A 23,094-nucleotide genomic window follows, 5' to 3' on the forward strand; every position below is an offset into this window, starting at 1 on the left:
TTATTTATTTAATATTTTGAAACCTTTAATTGACACACAATTAAATAGTAAATTTCTAAATATTGAGATAGCTTTGAGAATTTTCTGTTCGTTATCATGTTCAAATGCGCCAGGAAAAAGTTCTTTTTTAGTTTTAAATAGGGTAAAAAACTACACTAAAATCTTCATGAACAAATGAAAAATTATCAGCACTATTTGTTTTAATTTTATGTATTTAAAATAATATATCAGAAGAGATTGATTAAAAAAATATCATTCATATTTTTGCTACCTACAAATAAAGTAATCAGAAAAAAAGTTATTTAAAATCAATTTAAGTTTTATGGTTTGTAATCGTTATTGTTTTTTTTTCATGTGTTTATTTTATAGCTTTAAATTCAGTACATTAAACATTATGTACACAAATTAAAAAATGACTTACATTTATTTATTTATTTAACTTTATATTTATTGATATATAGGTATAATACACTATAATGACTTTTGAAATCTACTCCTAAACTATTATGTGATTCAGGAAATAAAAAATGTGAATTTAACAATAAGCAATATGATACTTTTTAAAGTTTTCATTAAAATATTCATAATTTATATTCTAAGCTAAGCAAGGCGGTTCTTTTGGTTTTATAATAATGTATTGAATATTGATATGAATGTAGTACACTAGTACCCCGATTTTTATACTACTTTTTTTACTCCAGACATATTGTTTTCATACCATAAAAATATTAATTATATTAGATATGATAAAAATCAGTACGCCAGGCTTTCTGGAGAATTAGAACTATTTTTTATTTATGTAACGATAGGTATTGTGGGGGGGAAGGGGGTATGTTTTGAGTTTATTCATAAAAAACTGTGTGCCATATCACCTTAATACGGCACTACGATTAAGATGTTTAAATAAATGATTGATTCGTTCAATAAAAAATAAATTTTTTAATATACTTATACTTATACTATTGTGAGTGGATTGTATTAATAATTTTATTAACTTAAAGTTGATATTTGTATATGTGTGTACAAAAATTATAAACTATATACAATTTGTATGAAATTTTTATTTTTATTGTACTTATTTTATTTATATGTAGATACATTATTTGGGATACATTATTTTTGTGTGTACAGAAGCGATCAGAATGTGATATGACTATATGGATTACATACACAAATCACCAACGGCTACTATTACTCTAGAATCTACCAATTTAGTGTAAGAGGTGGTGCTAAAATAATAGAACCTTATCCTATTCAACTCTATCCTTGCTTAAGATTCTAAGCTTTTCCACTTGCTCATTCATTTACTTGAAGTACTATAGCCTCATGTAGTCATGTAAACCGGACACGTCATATCAAATATGATTAGGTATTGATTACCATTATTTGTGGTTGATCGTAAGATTGGCGATTGCTACGAGTATGAATTAAAGAGTAAAAACAACTCTATTACTAATACAAATTACGAATTATTTACCATGAATTCACCTCGCGTTATTATTATTAATATCAAGTATTTTAGATACCACTGACCGGCTCGCACTATTATAATAAAAAAAATTTGACTTTTCTTTGACGACTATCCTACTAGTTATACGACATTGCTTAAAATTACTATAATTATCAATAAGAATTGAACACGTTTGTCATTTGCAGTATACTATGTATAGCTATTTAATAGTTAATAATAAATATGCTGTTTAAGAATAGGCCATTTAGTGATTTAGTTTTAGTTCTTTGTTTAGACGGGCAACGCGTGAGTCAAAAATGCCCTGAAAAGGGCTGTTTCTACTGAAAAGGCTGGGAGGTCCAAGTGACGTCTGGTTGTCGATGTGATGCTGTTTGGTTTCGTATTCTCATTGTAAAATTTGCGGTTTAGTTCCCATGAAAATTCGAAAACACACTACTCGTCGGGGAGACCACTTGAAGGTATAGGTGGTATAGTATCTCCATTCTCTCTCTCTCTCCCCCCCCCGCCCAAGAACTTGAAATAATAATCGCCGGTAAAAAAATTTCTTCAGAAGAATGCCCCAAGTACTTAAGAGTAAAATTCGATAGAACTCTAACTTATAATTAACTCATGGGAAATATCAGAAATAAGGTACAAACACGCAATAACATCATAGCTGAGTTAGCCGGTACTAGCTGGGTATGTAGTATCAGTGTACTCCAAACTTCAGCCCTATCATTGGTGTATAGTGTCGCCGAATACTAATTATCACTATGGGCTAGAAGTGCACATTGCAAAAAAGTTAAAGCACAGCTGATGAGCTGAACCACACTATGCTAATCATTTCAAGAACTGTAAAATCTACACAAACGGAGTGGTTACCAGTTCTACCAAACATAGCCCCTCTTACGAAGATCATCTCATACTAAAAAGACCATCTTAAAACTAAGAATTTTTCAAAACCTGTCCCTACAAAAGGACATTCCCCGGAACATCCCCCTATAAGGTTTAGGTCTAGGCATCCTATCAGACGTACAGATTTACCCGAAGAGTCCATAGAGGGGCTATGGAAAAAACGATGGAAAGTAGCATAAGCCCGAAACAAAACCATTGTTACTGATCCAACTATAAAAGTGTCTGGATCTTACCCTTACCTGATGGACAGCTTTCAACCGCATCAGGACGGAGTAGGGAAGATGCAATTAATTACTCCTTAAATGGGAAATGGCAAACTCTCCACTATGCGAATGCGGTGATATAAAATCTATCAACCACATATTCGAGTCGTGTAGTTCGAAGGAGTGTTAGTCAAATTGCACGACGGCAGCCCTGCAGCCGCCAAATAGTTGAACGATTACACTATACGTCTGTGATATTTCCTTATTTATTGTCTATTTACTATAATTATTACTGTTAATGTTTTTCATTATTATTACCACTACTTTTATTGATATGATTTATTTATTTCATTTTTAAGTGTTATAATTATTGTTTGGATGTTAATTACACGTTTTATTTATTCATTTATCCACTATTCCATTCTGTAATTATTATTATTCCTTGTATTACTGAGAAGTCGATAAATGCATAAATAAATTTTAGATTTCATTAAATAGGTAAATATACTCACTGTTTTTGAACACTTTAAAGTCTTTATACGCCATACCTCCAGATTTTGTATCACTGATAATATGCATAGCTTTAAAATCTAAAAAGAAAGATCAGATCCAAAATGAAGAGATTTTTAATAATATAAATGAAAGAAAAGGAAAAGTTAATGGTGAACTTTTTCAGACTAATTTGTGAAAGAGGTTGTTGGTTTTTTTAATTTATACGTTAATTTAATTTAAAAAATACGATTTTCTCAAATTACGTTTATAGGTATTTTTTATAATATAGAATTATGTGTATTTAATTATTTTGATTATTACCACTTACCCATATGTGTAACTAAGAATGATAGCTGTTTTTTTGTGTCTTCATTACTGTTTTTTACTAATAAATCATGTTTTTAATAACTCAGTTTTATAAAATATATAAAATCTTAAATGTTAATTAGATTTTAATTTATTTTATTAACCATTTAAGTTAAAATAATTATTAATTATCTAGGTATATTTTTTATATTATGTATTAATTTTTATTGAACACAGCTGCTATTAAAGATATATATTATCGTATTATTTAATTAACTTAAAGATATTATAGTATTGTACACGGCTGATAATTGATATTAATCTATCATACAATTCTAATTAGTAGAACTAGTAATAATGACATAACTATGTTGTGCATTGAATATTAGTTGAATAAGTTGAATGTTAAATAGTATGAGTATTAAACTAAGTATTAAAATTAATTGACTTACATGCGTTATCGAAGCGGGTTTGATAACTATTGTAACATTCATCTATTTGAGGAAACACTAAAAAAAAAAAAATACAAATTATTCTAGTCACATTTAATTCTTTAATAACTAATTATCAACATAAATTAATTTTACTGTCACGTTAATGTTGTATTTTATTGAGAGAGGTATTAATGAAAATTTCGAACAAGAAAATGGGATTACAGTAAAGTTTGATAGGTTAAAAATTAAGTATACCTGCATGGCTACACCAGTTTCAGTATACCTACTGTATTACTGTTATTATATATGGAAGCTATAGGTGAAATGCCTGAGCAGCAAAATTATGATTGTACCACCGTTTAAAATCTTAATTCCTACCCCATAGGGAATCCATATCCCCATATTTTGACTTCCCCGTATTTTTCAGTATATTTAACTACATTAGCTGAAAGAAAAAAAAAGAATAACAAATAATAAAGAAAAAAAGGGTGTCCGGTGAGTAACAAAGTTCCACAATATGCAATGGTGTTTTGTGGGTATGTAATTACTGCTCAACTCTAAACCATAACAACAATTTGTGATCACAAAAAAATCTCAAATTTAATACTTATTATAATAGTTAGTAATTTTAATAATTTATACGTACATTCCTTAAAAAGTTTAAATAAAACATTTGAAACAATGGATTGAACATCTAAAGTTAAAATAAATATAATATAATAGATATTTTCTATTGACCCATATTAAAATATAAATAATAGTAGGTAAATTATTATGATATTAAAAAAAGCTTACAAAGTTCACTCTCCAATCTTGTTTTGTAGTTTGTGTATGTTTCAGATATTTGTGGAAAAACTGAAAAGAATAATAAAAAACACATTTTGTTGATCATATTTTTAAAATATTTTATTATTATTTATACAACGTGATGAATGATGAGTAATTTTTAATTTTAGCGTTGAATATTAATACTAGCCATCCTATTCTAAAGAAATAAAAAAATAGTTACTGCATTATTCTCGTGGATATTTTGTTTTTTTTTTAAAATTTTTTTATTTACTATGATAAATAAACTAACCTTGTTGCCAATATGAAAATTCTTCTTCAGTTAAACAAAATTGTTTTAAATCTAAATCTAAATAAAAAATACGTTACCATTGCCATTTTATTATTTTATTTATAAAAATACAAAACATAGTTAGCTAAATTCATTTATGTCGATTAAATTATTACTTTAATTGTTTATGTTTAATGATTTTAAATGTATACAGGCATACATTAATAAATAAATAAATCGTTTTTGTTATTTAATGGATTTCAAAAATATATTTTAAATTATCCGTATTAAATAGGTACATGGTTTTATATTTTGATAAAAATATTATATTATAACTTATAACTGCAGTGTTCGGAACTCTTCAATTTTCTTCTTGCTCTTTATGAGGTTTGTTAGTTGTTAATATTGTGTTGTTTATTATTATGTATTTTAAAGAAGATTCACTTAAAATATCTAATAAAATATGAATAAAATATTTATAACTTGGTGAATAGATGGGTGAAATTTTAAAAAATTGTATATTATATTTAGTGACTATGAAAAGATTCTTGTTCATTGGTCGTACTGGTCTGAATGTTAAACTAGGTACTCATAAAATCGGCGAAAAAGAAGTATCAGACGATGTATAATAAATTGTTCAGTACATGATCAGTGATTTTTCTACATATTTTGAGGGTAAAAACATAAGTGCAAAAAATCATTTTAACCAAATACCTATATCAGATTTTGAATTATAATTTTTTAATAAATTAATTTTACTTTGAATTTTTCTGAGCTAAGATTTGTTTAAATGGTATCAGAAGACCATACAAATTATATCGTGTATAGATACTGTTCTATAGTTGAATTTCTTAAACTAGAGTAATTTAATCCCAACTATAATAATATATATTATTAAAATATTTTTTGTGCAATTTTATGTAGCACCGCTGCCTATAAGAGTATAGAACCTAGGTAGAAATAAAAATAATTTATTTGTCTGATTTTTTAAAATTTTAATTTATGTAATGAAATATATCATGTTATTAACATTTTAACATTTTAAGATAATTAATTTGCATATGCGTTTCGGTTTATTATTTGAATAACTGTACAGACTACTGATAACCTATTCAACATTTTAAAATTCCAAATGATAACCAACCAGTATATGATCATTTAAATATTATGTCGATGTCCCTATAAGAAATTGGTTGCAAAACTTTTTAATATTGAGCTAATGTTTATGTGTTTAAGTGCATAATATACCTATAAACACATATTTTGATGAATTTTAGTGTTATAAATATAGCGGCTATAGTAATCCATACCTAGAGCCATCATCTTGCGGACCACATCCGAAATCCAAACAAATGTTTACGGATTCATATGGTCTTTTAATTATAAAATATATCATATAATTTTCACGTAGCATTTTATATTTTTATAATAAAATGACGAATAAAAATATTTTTTATTTTTTGGGTCATATTATGGAGTCGGATATACTAAAAAATGTAATCTCCACGTTAAAATATACTTAATATATTTTTTTGTAATACGATTTTTTTGCGATAGTGATTTGTTATAATATTATCAAAAACTATTTAATAAAATGCATATTTTGTTATTATTTTTTAATGTGCAAAAGAAGTCATTAAAAATATTATGGATATCGGTAAATTCGGTAAATTTCATAATAGATCTACATAGGTATTAGTTGGGTGACCTCTATCCTTCAGTATACTTCATAAGCGCCAAATCCTACTTATAAAGTAATACCTAAATTTTAACAACTTGAAGTAAATTGTATAACTAGTAAAAATGTAATGTAAATTGTTAAATTATATAGGTAATATAATATTAAATTATAAATTAATAAAGTGAAATTGAACGTTTTTGATGACATACTTTTATTTTATAATTCTGAACGGAGTGATGAATCATGAATGTATTGATTTTACAATTTTTTTTTGTGTCAGTGTACAGCATAACTAGTCGAAATAATGCTTCAATTTCAAACTTGGGGGTGGTTTCCGATGGAAAAGTGAATATCCTTGGTGCATTATAGAGGTAAAAAGTAAACATTTTCCAACAGTTTTTAAAAAAATCGAGAAAAACAAAAAAAAAAAAATGACGGAAAAACGGGAATTTTTACGCAAAACCAGTTTTCGACCGAATCGATTTTTTTATATGGTTGAATTCAAAAACTAATCACTGTAAATACTTGAAATTTTCACCAAATGTTCATGTTAGTGTTATCTATATACAGTTAAATTTTCAAAAAATTTTGACTTATTTTGAGTTATTTATAGACTACTAAAATTTTCGATTTTTATGCGGATTTTTTTTTGAAGTGTCGGTAAAAAAATTTTGGATGACCAAAAAAACTTGAAAATTTAATACAAGGTTTCTTATGAATTGTTCTTATTGTAGCTAAAAAAAATTAAAAATCGTTAGTAACAGTTTTTTTTTTTAAGCGTTTATAGTTCAAATTTTTACGAAATCTGTCAAAAACGCGAAAATTTGCAAATAATTTTGAAGTTGAAAAATCATAAAATGTTTTGTGTTTACAATTAAGGATTGAAAATACAACACTAAGTTTTCCATAGGCTTTTCTTCAAGTAGCTGTAGAGAAAACTCAAAGTATCATTATAGGAAAAATTTTAAGTGCTTTTGAATTTTAAATTTTTACGAAATCGCGTAACGATAACGATTTATCCTCAAACGATTTTAAATATTTGTTATTATTCAAAAAGTATAAGTCGTAGATACTTGAAAATTGTACCAGTTATTTAGATTGACATTTTCTTTACATGATTTAATTTTAAAAATATTTTGAGTTTTTTTGAGCAATTTATAGACAACTGAAATTTTTCATTTTTTTGATAATTTTTTTTTGAAGTGTCGATAAAATTTTTTTGGCCCAATCAAAATATTTGAAAATGTTATGCAAAGTTCCTCATATGTTATTCTTATAGTGATTAAAAAATTATAAGAATTCCTAGACACAATTTTTTTTTTATTAGTATTTGAAGTTCAAATTTTGACAAAAATTCGTCAAAATCATGAATATTTGCAAATTATTTTGGAGATATAATTCATAAAAATTTTTGCATAAGTAGTTAAGAGTTGAAAATTTAATACAAAATTTTTCAGAAGTTTAGCTTATAATAATTATAAAAAAACTTAAATTTTGGTGTATTCAGGCCATTAAAACATAAACCACCTTTTTCACCAACCACTGGAAATTATATCCTAGGCTGACAAATCATCTTCGTTCAGAATCGTTTTTCGTATTCAATGATAACTATCATTGGATTCAAATTTAACACTCTTATAATATATAATAGTGATCTACACGGCACCTAATCTACAGCAGAGCGATACCCACTTACCCGCTTTTCTTATCTTATACTGTGTATACGATTCATATGGTAATGGAAATACTAAAAGAATAATTAAAACGATTCGATTATGTAAATATATAGAATTTTCACTGTAAAAAATAATTGTTAAAAGTATAAAACTAATGTTTGATTAAACATAAAAACTGTTAATAGCTAGAGGTCTTAACCTATTGTTATTAAAAACAGTTAAATATTTAATATTTTTAAACATATTTCTTATGCATTACGAAATAATTAGATATTTATACATATTATGTTAGACAATTGTTGTAGATTTTATAAATTATTTAAATTTTATAGTTTGATTGTATACTTGAATATAACTTATTAAATCAATAAATTTAAAAAGAAGACAAGAAGATTATAATGTGGAATGAAATAAAATTATTGGGTACAATCTTCTAATGATATATTATGCTTTAATAATTAAGTTATACATGTATAATATAATATGTAATATGTATATTACAAATATTACATTAAATTTAGTTATTGTTAAAAATGATAAAATAGGTATATTTAACAAAATAATAAAAAAAATCTTACGTCGATAAAAGATGTTGAACTGTTCTTCATTTAATTTTAGATAGTCTAATTTATAGTTATGGATACCTAATTTTTATTATTAAATTTGGTTGTTAATTATTTTATAATAGTATTAATTATCATAAGTTTAACACTATATTTTATCTATGCATCAATAACTAACCTGACGGAAGTTCATAAGTGTTTAACTCATAATTATTATACTCATCAAAAAACGTCGGGTATACTGCAAAACAAAAATTACTTTTAGTTCACTGTAAGTATAAATATTCAATTTAATTAATACTAAAATAAATAATAATATTGCCTAAGGTGGACAAATGTAGCATGAATATAAGACGTATCAGAATTAATAATATAAAATTTCATGTATATATTATAATTTATAACGTAATTAACGTATTACGTATTTTACGTATTTTTATTCGTAATAAAAATGACCAAATACATTATTATTTTATTACCAATAATATGCTATGATATAAAATTTAAATTAAATTAACTTACAAAGTATTGCATTTACAAAGTAATCCCTCCAATTTATAGAATCACACCAAATGTCTAAAATTATGAATACAGAATATTAATAAATATATATTATTTTAATTAAAACAAAATAATTAATATCGTTACTTATACTTAAATTTATAATAAGTAACTTCATTCAAATACGAATTTAAAATATCTATGAAAAATAATTGTCCTCTTTATACTTATTTTAGATTTTATGGCTTTAGTATATTATATAAGCTACTTACGAGGACATTTTATATTAAACTTTCAAAATTTAGATATAAATTGAAAAGTTTTTATAAAATTTATAAATATTTAATATTTAATTAAAAGATAATTTACTAGATTTTGTAATTTTGACAAATTTTACCAAAATTCTAACCTCAAATAATATATATATATATATAAATAAATCGTGCCCATGTATTATCTATATTTTTCAATTGAGAAATTAAAAATTAAGTAAGCGCATTTCGGTGGTGGATGTTTGTCCATCTTCCCTTTGGTCCTCGGACAGGATAGTGTAATTTTACTGTAGGTATTCGATTTGAATGCAATATGATTGCATTCGATTAAAAACAATTCTGAGCGAACGGGGGATCTTTTTTATTGAATTTTATTCGTTTCTATGGTGATAAACAAAGTCGTAATTATTTTATATTATTACCTACATAATCGTGAAGTTGTACATTTTTTCTCTTTTAACAGTTTTTATTTCAAGTATCATTTCGAAAATCGAAAAATTACCTCTTTAAAGTATCAGCTCAAGAACATTACCTTTCAGAAAATATGCTATACTTGTACTTTTGAGCAAGTTTAGGGGGAGAAAAAGTGTTTACAGAATAAAAAAGAAATAAACATCATTGTAAAACCAATACATTCCTCGCTCCGCTCAGAATCTAAGACTTATAAAATTATAAAGAGCTTTGCATTAAATTTTCAAGAATAACTGAATAAGCGAATAATTTTAAGTTAAATAATAAGTCAATTATTAAATATGAAAAAAAAAAATATTAAAAAATGTCTCATACCTATAAGGCTATAAAATAAATGATTCAAGAGATGTTCGAAATATTTAAAAAAAATCTTATCGTAAATAGAAAATGATAATACAAACATTTGGTGAACATTTTAAGTTTCTGCGGTTATTCGATTTTGAGTTACAACAAAAAACGAAATTGATTTTTATGAAAAATGGATTTACGTAAAACTCCAGAAGTCACCTCCGTTATTGAAAATCAAAGTATTTTTATTTTTTAAAAAGCGACGATAGTAAATAGAATATAAAACAAAAAAAAAAATACACATCATTGTAAAATTAATAAATATCGTTTAGCTTAACATGTGTAACTACTCGTATTTGTTGAAGTTGATTCAATTTATTAAATGACTAACACTTAACAGTAAAAAAAAGAGTTTCAAATTAAAAAAAAAGATTTTGTGTCCCCTCAGGACACTTCTTATGTAAGTATAGTACAAAAGATATCAATTATGATCTTAGATATTTAAGTACCTATACAGAATACACATTATTTAAAAAATTCAAAAATCAGATTTTATAACCTGCGTTATTGAAGAAAAAAAGGGGCTAATATACTTGGATAATCATCTTGTTGATTATTTAATAATCTAAAAATTATTATCAAGAGACGAGAATCAAAAAATATTGTAATATATAAAGATTAAGCCGATTCGAGTGATTACTTGGTCTTGTATTGGAAATTATATATATATGTATATTATATGGTGTATAAAATTATGAGTTACGTCTAATAATTATACAACTTTATTATATTTTAAATGTAAATAACAACATAATTACTAACTTACCCATAGTCAAAATATATATTGTATATGCATCCACTGTTTGTCCAAATTTTGGGTAATAAACTATTTCACAGAACATAAATAATTAAACAATCAACACATTTATTAATTTAGAAACAGTTCGTGCATCAGCATCATACAAAATGATTATTATACTGTACCCATTTTTAGATCGTTGAATAAGTTTTTAAAGAAATCGCTTGTGTCGTTGATCATACTGTTTGTTTCTTAAAATATATTTTCATAAAATGAATTTTTAATATACATACAAAGAATAGAAAATGTTTAAAATAATGATAATATTATAGGATTCATAAATAATTTAAATAAAGTACATAATACAACAAGTCATTTATAAATTTCTTAAATAAATAAAAGTACGTAAAAACAAAACATAAATAGTATTAATTACTTGTTTTTCTTCTGTTATACGAAAACTTTTCCCAACTTTGAAATAGTTTCGGAAAATCTGAAAAAAATGTTTATCTTATGAATCTAATCAAAAAGCTATTTAGGTATGTTAAATCGTAAACGTAATGAATAGTGAATAGAAATACTGAATTAAAAATTCTTAATGAACATTAAATATCATATTTTTGTTTTGAAACATTGATAGTAATAAAATTAATAAAAATTGGTACCTTCTTTATTTAATATTTAGAATGTAAATAGATTAATACATTTTTAATTTTAAATTTGTGCATACATAATCATTGTTTTAAACATTTTTTAATTCAATATTTCGTTATGAAATCTAATGACTATCGAAAATGTTAATAATAATAGGTAACAATAATTTTGTAAAAAAAAAAAAAAGCTATAAATAATAAAAAATACATGCATAAAATGTACCTACTACGTGTTAAATGTTCAAACTCTGTTTCAGTCATAATGTGTCGTCCTGAAAAAATGTATTTGTTACAATATTGCTACAACATATTTGACAGTAAAATATTTTGTTTTAAGTTATTATATAAATCAAATGAAATTCGATCGTACTAGCACAGGTATAAAGTTGGAAATACTAATTTTTATTATGTTGGTGACACGTATATAGTTACAAGTGTTACAATTCCCTTCAATACTGAATTTTTGATTTTACGTTTAATTCAAAAGTTATCAATTAACATGCTAAATATTTGTCTTCAACATTTAAAAGAGGGAGGGAATATAACGTGAGATTTGATACAAAGAAAATTTGTACTCTATTATAGCATACATACTATTTAATGACCAAAAACATAATCAATTCACTATAACTATTTAATACCTATCTAAACTATTTATGAAAAATTTAAATTTATACATGACGTATTATTGCATCTATTTTCTGATAATACCTATATGAACAATTTATGAAATATGAAAATAAGTTTATGAATACCATATAATTTTATGAAGTATAGTACACTCTTTTAAAAACGCATATTAATTTCTATAATATATTATAGATTAGACATAGTATTATATATTTATATTTTATTAGAAAATGAAATGCAGGGTAATTGAAGAAATATTAAAATTACTTACTGTCAACATTCGGGCCCGACATATTTTGGTCTTTAGGAATTGTTTTGAATGAAATATCAAATAATTTAAAATTAAACAAATATATTCAATGCGTAATAATATTATTTGCAGTAACTACATTTTTATAGTACTGCTTATAAAGTAATATTGTTTTATAGTTTTTAAATTATAGGAATATTTATTCTACGTAATGTACGTCTTTTGTAAATTATGAAAACATATGTTACAGTATTTTGTAATGTTATTCTAATAATTAAAACTTAGGTAGTCTGAATACATTATATTATTATAATTCTTTCTAATATGACATAATGAGTAATAACATACCAATAAATTCGATGTTATCTTTGTATTTCTTATAATCTAAAGCTGTTACTGGATTTGGATAAACTAAAAAAAAAAATTTGGACGAGTTATATACTCGTAATAACCTTTTAATACCTTTTTATTTAAGTTCATTTACAAACTACATCGAATGTTATTCTATTATCCATTAAAGGAAACTGGTGGATCTGTTTAGTTTATTTACATGAAAGTATTAAACTAAAACAGACATGGAAGTATGGTATTCAAATTAGAAAATAAAAATAAACAATGAAAAGTGTTTGTTGGCGCCGCAAAAATCGGGCGTTAAATATTAATATATATATAATATACACACGTCGCCGGCCGATTAACACACACACACACACACACACACACAATTAAATTAATTATTGTTATATTATTTCGTCGATTGTGAATTATTATATAATATTATAATCGCTGAATTGTCCGTCGGCTGTATAATATTATTATAATTGTGTTAGTCTGTCTTTCTCCAGCGTTAACGCAACAACGCTCTCGTCGTGCGCTAATCGCTGTCAGAAGTTTATACTCAAATTTTGTAACTTATGCAGCGCTAATCGCCACGTTTTTTATTAGTAATTGTGAGCGCGAATTGCCACTGAATTTATATTGTACATTTGTACCTCAATTATTGTTTTATATGCGCTAATCGCCACTGCTATTATTATATTTGCAAATCGTTGTGCGCTAATCGCCGCGATTTTGTTTGTATTACATTAAATTATTATAGTATTGTCGCATTTTTAATAGTAATCAAAATTGGGCGCGAATCGCCACGTTTGTGTTGTATTATTTCTTTTTGTGTATTATTTAAATTGTTTTGTGTTGCGTGTGTGTGAAAATTGTAGGTACATTATTATATCATAGGTAGCGGCTGGCCAGCAGTTCACCTTCTAATTACGTGAGTTACATTGTTTATTATCGTAGGTATTATTATTTATTATATTTTTTATACCAATATTATATTATATATCTATTATTGAGCCAAAGGGGCTATATTTTTAACACTATTTTTACCTGTTGGGCCAAAAGGGCCGTAATCTATCATATTGTTTTATTATACTGTCATTTTTATCAATATTGCATTGCGTTACCATTTTTACTAGAGTTACCTATATCCGTTAGTTTTAAGCACACAGCCACACACCCATACGTATACACATTTACACACACTATCACATACTAGCACTCACAGGTCTTGCTCGGCGATACTGGCCACTTCCTGTTGAGTGCTATACCTATATACACACAGATACACAAGTCGGTCGGTGTATGCTTGCAGCGCACGAAACGTTTTGGTGACCTGGCGCGCGTATTATTATTATTTTTATTATCGAAATAATATGCTCCCGGCCCGTACAGTCTTCACATAATATAACTTTTACTTTCAGACAAGCTGTAGTCCCTTCGGTTTTCCCAGCAAACAAAATTATACCACTAGTTACCAAAGTCAAATACCTAGGTCTACTCCTAGATAAACGCTTAACTTGGGCCAAGCATATTAAATAAAAACGCCTCTTACTTAACTTCAGATGAAAATATCCGTACCCACTACTAGGCAAAGAATACAAACTAAATTTTAATAATAAACTATTTGCTAGTATGTATCCTTTTACAAAACCCTCCTGAAGCCCATTTGGGCTTATGGTATCCAATTATTGGGAGCTGAAAAAAATCGAATACTTACAAAATGCAAACGTTCCAATCAATATAACTTCGAATAATTACCAACGCTCCCTTCTATGTTAGTATATTACAAACCTTACTCTACATTCAGATCTTGGACTGCCAACTGTAACCGATGTAGCCACATCCTCCTACAGGCTACAAGCGCTACCGCTGTCGTTTTACAAATCATCTCAATCCACTTATTCTAGCCCTCAACTCCGCAAAAATTCCTGGTAATCCACTGAGAAGATTAAAGAGGAACTGGTGTCGCGATTTAACTAGCACATAAATAACTATATAATATTAAATAAATAAAAAAAAACACTAACGTATGTAATATGTATATAATGTAAAATAGCCTAACAAATATCACGTCGAGTGTTACTGCTAAGTGTTGGGTAGCTCATGTTTTCACAGTCAACTTGTATATTTTCCGCTAATATGCTTAGTGTAACTACTATTGCAGATATATATTCTAAGGAAAAAAAAACTAAAACAAATATTATATAAGCATTGAAAAAATCTTACTGGCTTTAAAAAAAACAAACGATTTATAGTCCAAAACATTTAAACCTGAAAATTAAAACTTAATACATATTAATGAACATTTTAAAATGGCAATACTTAAAGTAATATAAGTTAGGTATTGATAATTCCTACTGTTTTTGCACCTTAGATTAATTTTGTATTATTATTACAATTTGAAAACAAACTAGTTTTATATTATATTATAGTATTTCAAAGACATTTTTAAAATGTATTTGCATTTAAAATAAATTGTGGTTGGCACATTACTAATTAACTATATTATACGATAATTATATACACAATAATTTGTGTGTGGTTTTATAATTAATACATTAAAGATTATAGCCCATTTGTGCACAAATGCTCCAAAGTAGCCTTGAGGGATGTGGACAGATGCGTACGAAAGATAAGGTACAACCTGTTGATTTATTGCCCATTTCACATGCAATACGTTGCTGTCATGGTTTATAAAATGGATTATCTAAATCATACTTAGATTAAGTAGATTAGTTGATTGTGATAGTTTAATAATTGTATCGATAATATTCAATACAATTATATTGTTATATTTAAAATAGTTTAAATTTTATAATTTTTTCATCTATTAAAGTAAAAAAAAAAAAGAATAATATAACAAATATTTCATAATAAATCAATCTCTCTAAATGTATACGCAATTTTTTTTTAAATATTGTATACTAGATAATTTTTTTGATGTAGTATATTTTATACAAGTTATACATGCAAATTATGTATGTTGTTTCTCTTTATTTCGTTTTGATTTCACTGTGCCTTAATTTTTAAGTAAGTTCCCTCTTGAATTAATTTAAAATTTAAAATAAAATTAGTGGTTGAAGAATGAAGTGAATAAAATTGCGAATTAAAATGTTTGTGAAAAGACAAGGCATAATTTGTAGTTCGTGGTGATTCAAAAAAAGGTTCAGCCCAAATTGATGTTGTAAATTTACATCTATTAATAATATATGGTCTTAAGATTTTGATAAACGTGGAAAATTAAAGTTGGGCGTTATATTTTGAATAACAAAAAAAGTATCTTCGACTTCGTTCGACGGTAAAAATTGTAATCCGATAATTCGAAGAATGTTGTTAACCTGTTTAAGATTTAAAATATAATTTTTTTCCGATACGAAGATAGACCAAAGTGAAATCTTCAGGCTTTTATGGTACTAAATAAATAAATAATAAAAAAATAAATAAGCACTAAAAATATTATATTATAAATAAGTACTTTATGGTACTTTTATGCATTTTTGAAAGTTTGGTGAGTAGCAATTTTAAAATCTCCATGAATTGATATTGAAATAAACGATTGTTGAATTTCATTCATAGATAACTCACGAATAAAACTTTACATTGTTAGGCAGCAGTCAATTGATTTTGAAGGCACACATTTTTGCGATTTCTTCATTAAGTGATTTATGAATTCGAAGAAACAATTGTCGTTGTTTACAGTATATAGATTTTTCTAATATATTGTAAGTATCAGTAAATTTGAATGTATTTCTCTAAGATAATTCCGAACGTATTATTTTATTTGGCTGTAAATTTTAATCTTCATATGCTTTTTTATGCGCTTACCTATAATTTCCAGCAAGTTTAAATTTCTAATAGTATTCGGTTCATGATTATTTTTTAATATCGATTAGTGTTGACTTTGAATGATTAGTTTTTATATATACAATACGGTTTTTTGAAGTAATATCAACTTTTATCTCCCAAAACTAAATTTTTACTGAAATGGAGCTTCAAGTTACGAAAAATGAAATATTGTTGATTTTTAGTAGTATCTATTTGTTATTTTAAAATTTATTTATATACACGTGCAAAACTTTAGTATAATACTCTTCCGAAACAGCATGACAAATTTTCATGAAATACTGTGTGTATATTCATTAGGTCTGAAAGAGTGATTTTAACTATTTTTCCTAATCTAACCTAACCTACTCCCAGGTAAAAAGGATGGCTTACCGCCAATATTTTTAAATATTTTTATATAGTCGGCGGCCTCGGTTATTATTATTATTTATTATTTTTTTATTAAATGATCGAGCCGTAAAAAATAATAAAACAAAATTATTAAAAATAAAATATAATAAAATAATTACATTATCAGTTTACTGCTTTCCAGCATTCAGTACTTCAATTTATTTCAATTTATGTGTTTTGTACTATGAACAATGCCAGCAAGACTCAAAGGTTAGGTTTGATTTGGCCCGTCAAACGGCTAAAACTACAGCTAAGCGAGATAGAAGATTACAAAGAACAGATAAACAAATCCAACAGGATAATGAATATAAAATTTAATAAAATATGCGTGTGAACGTGGCGCGATTGCGTTAGGCACATGCTGAACAAGATCAAGAAAGATGATTAGAAGACGATTAGATTTGTAGTTGATACACACAGAGTAAATGACCGATAACGCATACAAATACATCGGTCATCGAATATTTACATTCAATTAATTCCTTCGTCTAGCATTCGAGTATGGGCCCATACTATATTACGCTCATTCGAAAGTGGAGATTGGTGCTATGGACAAAGAATGTCCGCATTGTAATACGTTTAAATTCTAAAATGAGTCAGCCGGTATGTGTTGCGCTAGTTGCTCGTCAGGATAAGTGTATTTATCGGAAATTGAAACACCACCCGAACCATTGAACGGTTTACTTATCAGTAAGTACGGATCCAGATTCGAATCTGTTCCTGAAGTCAATTCGAAAATTTAATTCGTGTTTCCAAATGACATCGTTCAGAGCAACAGAAATAGTTCAAAATAATGCTGTAATTGGTCAACAATTTAATTCAACATTCAAAATCAAAGGCCAAGTTTATCACAAAGTGGGCTTATTGCAATCCAATGTCAAACAAACCACATACATTTTTTACAAATTTACTTTATGAGTGGTGATGACTCCGAAAGTGCACTCACCAATTGCGTGGATGCACGTTGTAGCTACAATAATCTTAATTTATTCTTCTTTTTCCAGACGCATAGTCGATGATCAGCATGATTTATTAAATGAGAACAATGAATTGTTGAATTTATTCAAATTATGACAAAACAACGTTTGCCGGGTCAGCTAGTAAATAAATAAAAATAGCACCTATTCACTGAATATTATTTTTATACAAGCATAATACAAATGTGCATTACAGTAAACTTTCTAATATATCAATATGATATGGGTTTTAAGAGAAAATTCTGCCACAGTTCTATGTATTTTGTAAATAATAGTGGATGGTGCTATTGAAATTATCTTTTCACACTGAAAAAACACCAAAATACAAGACGTTGTCAAACATTTAAGATGTTTCTCGTTTATATGCTATTTTTATTGAATTTAATAAAAAAAATAGGTAAGTAACTTGCATTTTTTTGTACAACTCATGTGCAATCGTAAGACAAACGCAATAACTAATAAGTTTGTAATCGTATTGCCATCGTATTCCAAAACTCAGTTTAGTAATGGTGCATAGTTTTAAAGCGTTTTAAAAAAAAAAAAAAATATTTTTGGCGCAAATGTGTTGCACCGATATTAGCGTACTATTTTAAAGAAAATTTACAGATCAAGAAAGGGATATTGATATTGATATTTAATATTGTCAATGTAGATAACTATACAAAACTATATTACACAAAATGTTTAAGAATATGTTAATGACATTAGATTTATTAAATTTTTACTTTCGTTGTAAAATATTTAAATTTTAACTGCCTATATAATACAAACTCATTCCTAAATAATATTAAAATAATAAAATAATGCAACTAAAATTTAAATCACTTTCGATAAGGTAAACGTATCTTACCTAAGTTTACTATTCTTGTTATGTATGTATCATAATATTCATTTAATCTTGGAAAGTAACCTGAAAAATTAAAATTAAAATTTTTTGACTACCTATATCATATTTTATATATATATATAAATATGAATGTGCGTTTGTATAGTGCTTAATATATACTAAGAAACTATACTGAGTAAATTGACACTAAAATATCGTGTTATATATTCTCCGGAGGAATGTTCTTTGTTTCTTTTTTAATCCTTATTATACTCTATAAGCAAGTGAGTGGCTTACGTGTGATTTTGGCTCACAAAATTAAAATAATTTTTTTGTTTATATATCAGATTACCACATCATTGCTCAGAGAAATAATAATAATAAACAAAGTTATACAAATCAATCAATCAATTTTAAACTAGATTCTAAGTAATTTCTAACATTTTCAGTGGATAATTATATGGTGATGGTGATGGTTAATAATTATAGTATACATATTGTACAATTCAGTGTATCTACTTTTGATGTCACACCTGTAGGGACTATCTTTGCATGTGTAATTATTTGCCTTACAGACTTTTTTATAAGAATTTTATTATGGAGGTATGGATAGTAGTATTGTACAAAATTATAGATGAAATTATTATGATGAATAATTATTAAAAATGAGCATTGCAAATTTGCAATATATTGTACAATATGGTGTATTGTTTCGATATGTAAAGATTATCAATAATCGTATTTATATTATATAATACGCTTATGTTTATTGGGTTATTTTGATAACATTTTTAAAATATAATGATATTATTTACCAAAATACAGGTTATTAAATATTAATAGTATAGTATGAATAAGTAGAATGTATTAAATTTTTTATAACTTTGTTGTTGGTAAATTATTTTATACATTGAAATAGAAAAAAACATACATGTTTTAATTGAGTCAGAGTTATCGTGGTTGAAAATTGATGCATTACCTAAAAATAATATAATAATTAGATAAGTAACATTTATTTTTAAAGCGAAGTTTAAAGATTAAAAATATATTTAACATTTCAAGTTAAGTTAATCTAAATTATCTATTTATTTAATACCTAGCCATGCATTATTAAAATCATTGAGTGTGTAATTTTTTTCAAAAAAATATGCTCTCTTCTTTTAGTTTAGTAGTATTTTTATTTTCATTATTTTTTACATATTTTAATAGATATTAAAAACATGGTTTTAAGAAGGTATCTACCTAATATTTTATTAAATACAAAAAAATTGTCAAATGTTTAACAACCGTCCATATAAAACGAATTCTAAGATAAATTGTTTGTACTTGAAATGCAGTGGGAATACTGGGAACTTATTAAAATATGTGCTTTTTTTTTCAAGTTTCGATCCTAACCTTAAGTTATAACTTACTATAGTCTATAGTATAACTAATAACTATGTATTTATAATTATTGAAGTAAAATAATAGTTACTTTAACTCAAGTATACTTGACAGACATATATTTAGAGTCACACAGGCAATAGCCAATAGTTATTATAATTATTATTTTTTTATTAAACAATAAACATTATTTTTATAGTCTATTACTTTATTTTTATATTCATTTTGTGGATATTGGTTATAAACTTGTAATATAAGAACATTATTTTTCAAACAATATATCAATACAGTATGATGTTAATAAATATATAATGTGAAAATTTGTTACTTTCAACATGTTGTCTATCAACAGAGGTATCAAATGCTCTTGGAAAATCTAAAATAAATTATGAATTTTATATATTTATTAAGCATATATTTATGTATTACGTTTGTATTCTAAACAATTTTGGTTTAATATTTTACCGAATATGGGCTGTCTTTTTAATTAATTTAATCAACAGTATAAATTTAAAAGAGAAATGTTAGGTTAGTAAATTATTTTTTTAAAAATGTCGAATAAATCTGAATTTTAAAAAGTATAGGTATTAATTTGAAATTTAAGGATTTTTTATATTGTTTATATTAAGTAGGCGCGAGTATAAAGGGGTAATGCCTCTCTCTTATAATGTATAATTATAAATTATTATTACATTTACTTCAAATATTAAAAAAAAATTAATTGAGTTTTTACTGTTGTTTTATGTGTATAATATTATACTATATGTACTGTGCTTTTTTGCGAATCATTCTATTGATAAGTTGATAATTTCTAATTGTACTGACTAACGACGTGATGTTGAGTTTCATAGTTCTTGTTGTAATTGCTCACATTTATACTTCCATATATAATATATTGTAATAAAATGTATTGTTATTGTCACAATAAAGTTATTGTACTTATTGACAGATTTTAAAAAACCAAAAAAAAAAAATTATATTTTGTCTTATTATTTTGGATCTATATGCTTATACATTTATATATGTATTTTAATAATTTTAATTATTTATAATATTTTAAATTTAGTACCTTAAATAAAGAATTTTTTTTAAACGTATTCATAGTTTTATTATTTTTATATTTTCGATTAAAACATTATTTATTTTCAATATATATATAGTATATACCTACATATTTATATATATATTTTTATAATATGTGATAAATAACGTAGTTCTACAGTCCTAATATATTATAATCATTTAACTCGACATTCATAATATAAAAGTCCCCCCCCCCCCTAATAAACATCTCATATCTGTGTTTAGTTTTAAAGTTATATTACTTTAATTAATATTAATAAAATGTAATTTTACTTACTTTTTTGAAATGTTTGATAATCTTCTTCAGATATTGTTATTATTTCTGAAAAAATTATATTATTGTAAAATTAATCATAATATGATCAGGTGTTGTTATGACTTATGATGATTATTAAATTATTTAAAAAAGTAAATTATTACATTTATATCAATAACAAAATTAATAATTGAGTGAATTAAGTATTAACGTTTATACTATTAAAAGCTTATACAGCAACGCCTTTTTTATGACATAAATTTTAATAATTTTAAGTTTTTTTTGGCATACATAGATTGTTCATAGAATTATTTCCTGAATTTTGTTGTAAATATCAATATAAAGTCTTACAGATAAAAATACGAAATAGCTTTAATATTAGCTAAAGAATTTGAGAGATATAAGTTGGGAATTTGGGAATGTTAGACCTATATATTAGAAAAAATACAAGATACAAGATGAAATGACTAATGAGAAAGGATCAATGGGAATAGGAAATACAACAATCTTTTTTAGCCAAACCGATAATTTATACAAGGGGGTGGTGGTTTTACTGTGGAAAAAATTTAGTACATACAATAAAGGACTTAAAAGTAATTATCTATAGAAGAACAGAATTTGTTGTCCCTGCGACAGATGTTACGATATATGCAGTTTTCTGCCGACACTTGTGCAGATGATAGACAGGAACGGGTGACCAATTTATAAGTATAAAATAATAATACGTCGACTGTTTATCGGGAACAAACTCTCTTAAACGCAATATAATATTTAACAAATGGTATAATAATAATTTTTAATAATGAGGGCGCCCTAAAGTACAATAAAAAACACCTTCTACCTATAAAACATCCATATACAAGTATTTGATATAAATTATAATAATACACAATATAAATTACAATGATAATAATAATTATGACGAATATCAAATATAATATACCGACAAAAATACAATAATAATAATGTCACCTGACCATAGAGAACCCGAGCGCCTTGGTTGTAGCTAGATTTGCAATAAGTAGGGACCTCAACAACCTTTGAGACGACTGGCTGCCGACGTAGATCGACGAGGATACTCTAAACAAGGGAGAACGCACGCCCAGCTTCACACGCGACCAAAACGGAGTGGACCACGTGACGAAAAGGTGGCGAGTTGAGACCACACAACTGGGAGTTACGTACTAAGACGAATTTCCTTGGTCTCAACTTCGCACACTGTACACGACGTGCACTACAGTACTCGCACGATGACTCGACGACGAAAAGGAAAAGTGCACCACCACGTGGTTGTAACGGCGAACTTACACGCACGTATCGTTCGGCACAACTGTCTAACGATAATACTTGCAGCGC

At 25.9% G+C, this 23,094-nt stretch overlaps 1 protein-coding gene across 1 annotated transcript in view; it reads right to left on the reverse strand.

Annotated features, from left to right (window-relative positions):
* LOC114126694 (uncharacterized) overlaps positions 1-23,094 on the reverse strand; it is an 86,580-nt gene that overhangs the window by 7,073 nt on the left and 56,413 nt on the right. Inside the window, exons 39-59 of the mRNA XM_027990695.2 lie at positions 21,760-21,804; positions 20,728-20,775; positions 19,948-19,995; positions 19,041-19,100; positions 15,207-15,251; positions 12,990-13,052; positions 12,663-12,692; positions 11,989-12,033; positions 11,545-11,601; positions 11,294-11,359; positions 11,136-11,195; positions 9,300-9,353; positions 8,956-9,018; positions 8,793-8,858; positions 8,235-8,285; positions 4,879-4,935; positions 4,596-4,655; positions 4,447-4,494; positions 3,819-3,875; positions 3,389-3,445; positions 3,081-3,158 (exon numbers count right to left, since the gene is read on the reverse strand). Coding sequence (XP_027846496.2) covers positions 3,081-3,158; positions 3,389-3,445; positions 3,819-3,875; positions 4,447-4,494; positions 4,596-4,655; positions 4,879-4,935; positions 8,235-8,285; positions 8,793-8,858; positions 8,956-9,018; positions 9,300-9,353; positions 11,136-11,195; positions 11,294-11,359; positions 11,545-11,601; positions 11,989-12,033; positions 12,663-12,692; positions 12,990-13,052; positions 15,207-15,251; positions 19,041-19,100; positions 19,948-19,995; positions 20,728-20,775; positions 21,760-21,804 — 1,158 coding nt within the window. The remainder of the gene's footprint in view (positions 1-3,080; positions 3,159-3,388; positions 3,446-3,818; positions 3,876-4,446; positions 4,495-4,595; positions 4,656-4,878; positions 4,936-8,234; positions 8,286-8,792; positions 8,859-8,955; positions 9,019-9,299; positions 9,354-11,135; positions 11,196-11,293; positions 11,360-11,544; positions 11,602-11,988; positions 12,034-12,662; positions 12,693-12,989; positions 13,053-15,206; positions 15,252-19,040; positions 19,101-19,947; positions 19,996-20,727; positions 20,776-21,759; positions 21,805-23,094) is intronic.

This window comes from Aphis gossypii, chromosome 2, assembly GCF_020184175.1.
Source record: "Aphis gossypii isolate Hap1 chromosome 2, ASM2018417v2, whole genome shotgun sequence".
Taxonomy (NCBI): Eukaryota; Metazoa; Arthropoda; class Insecta; order Hemiptera; family Aphididae; genus Aphis; species Aphis gossypii.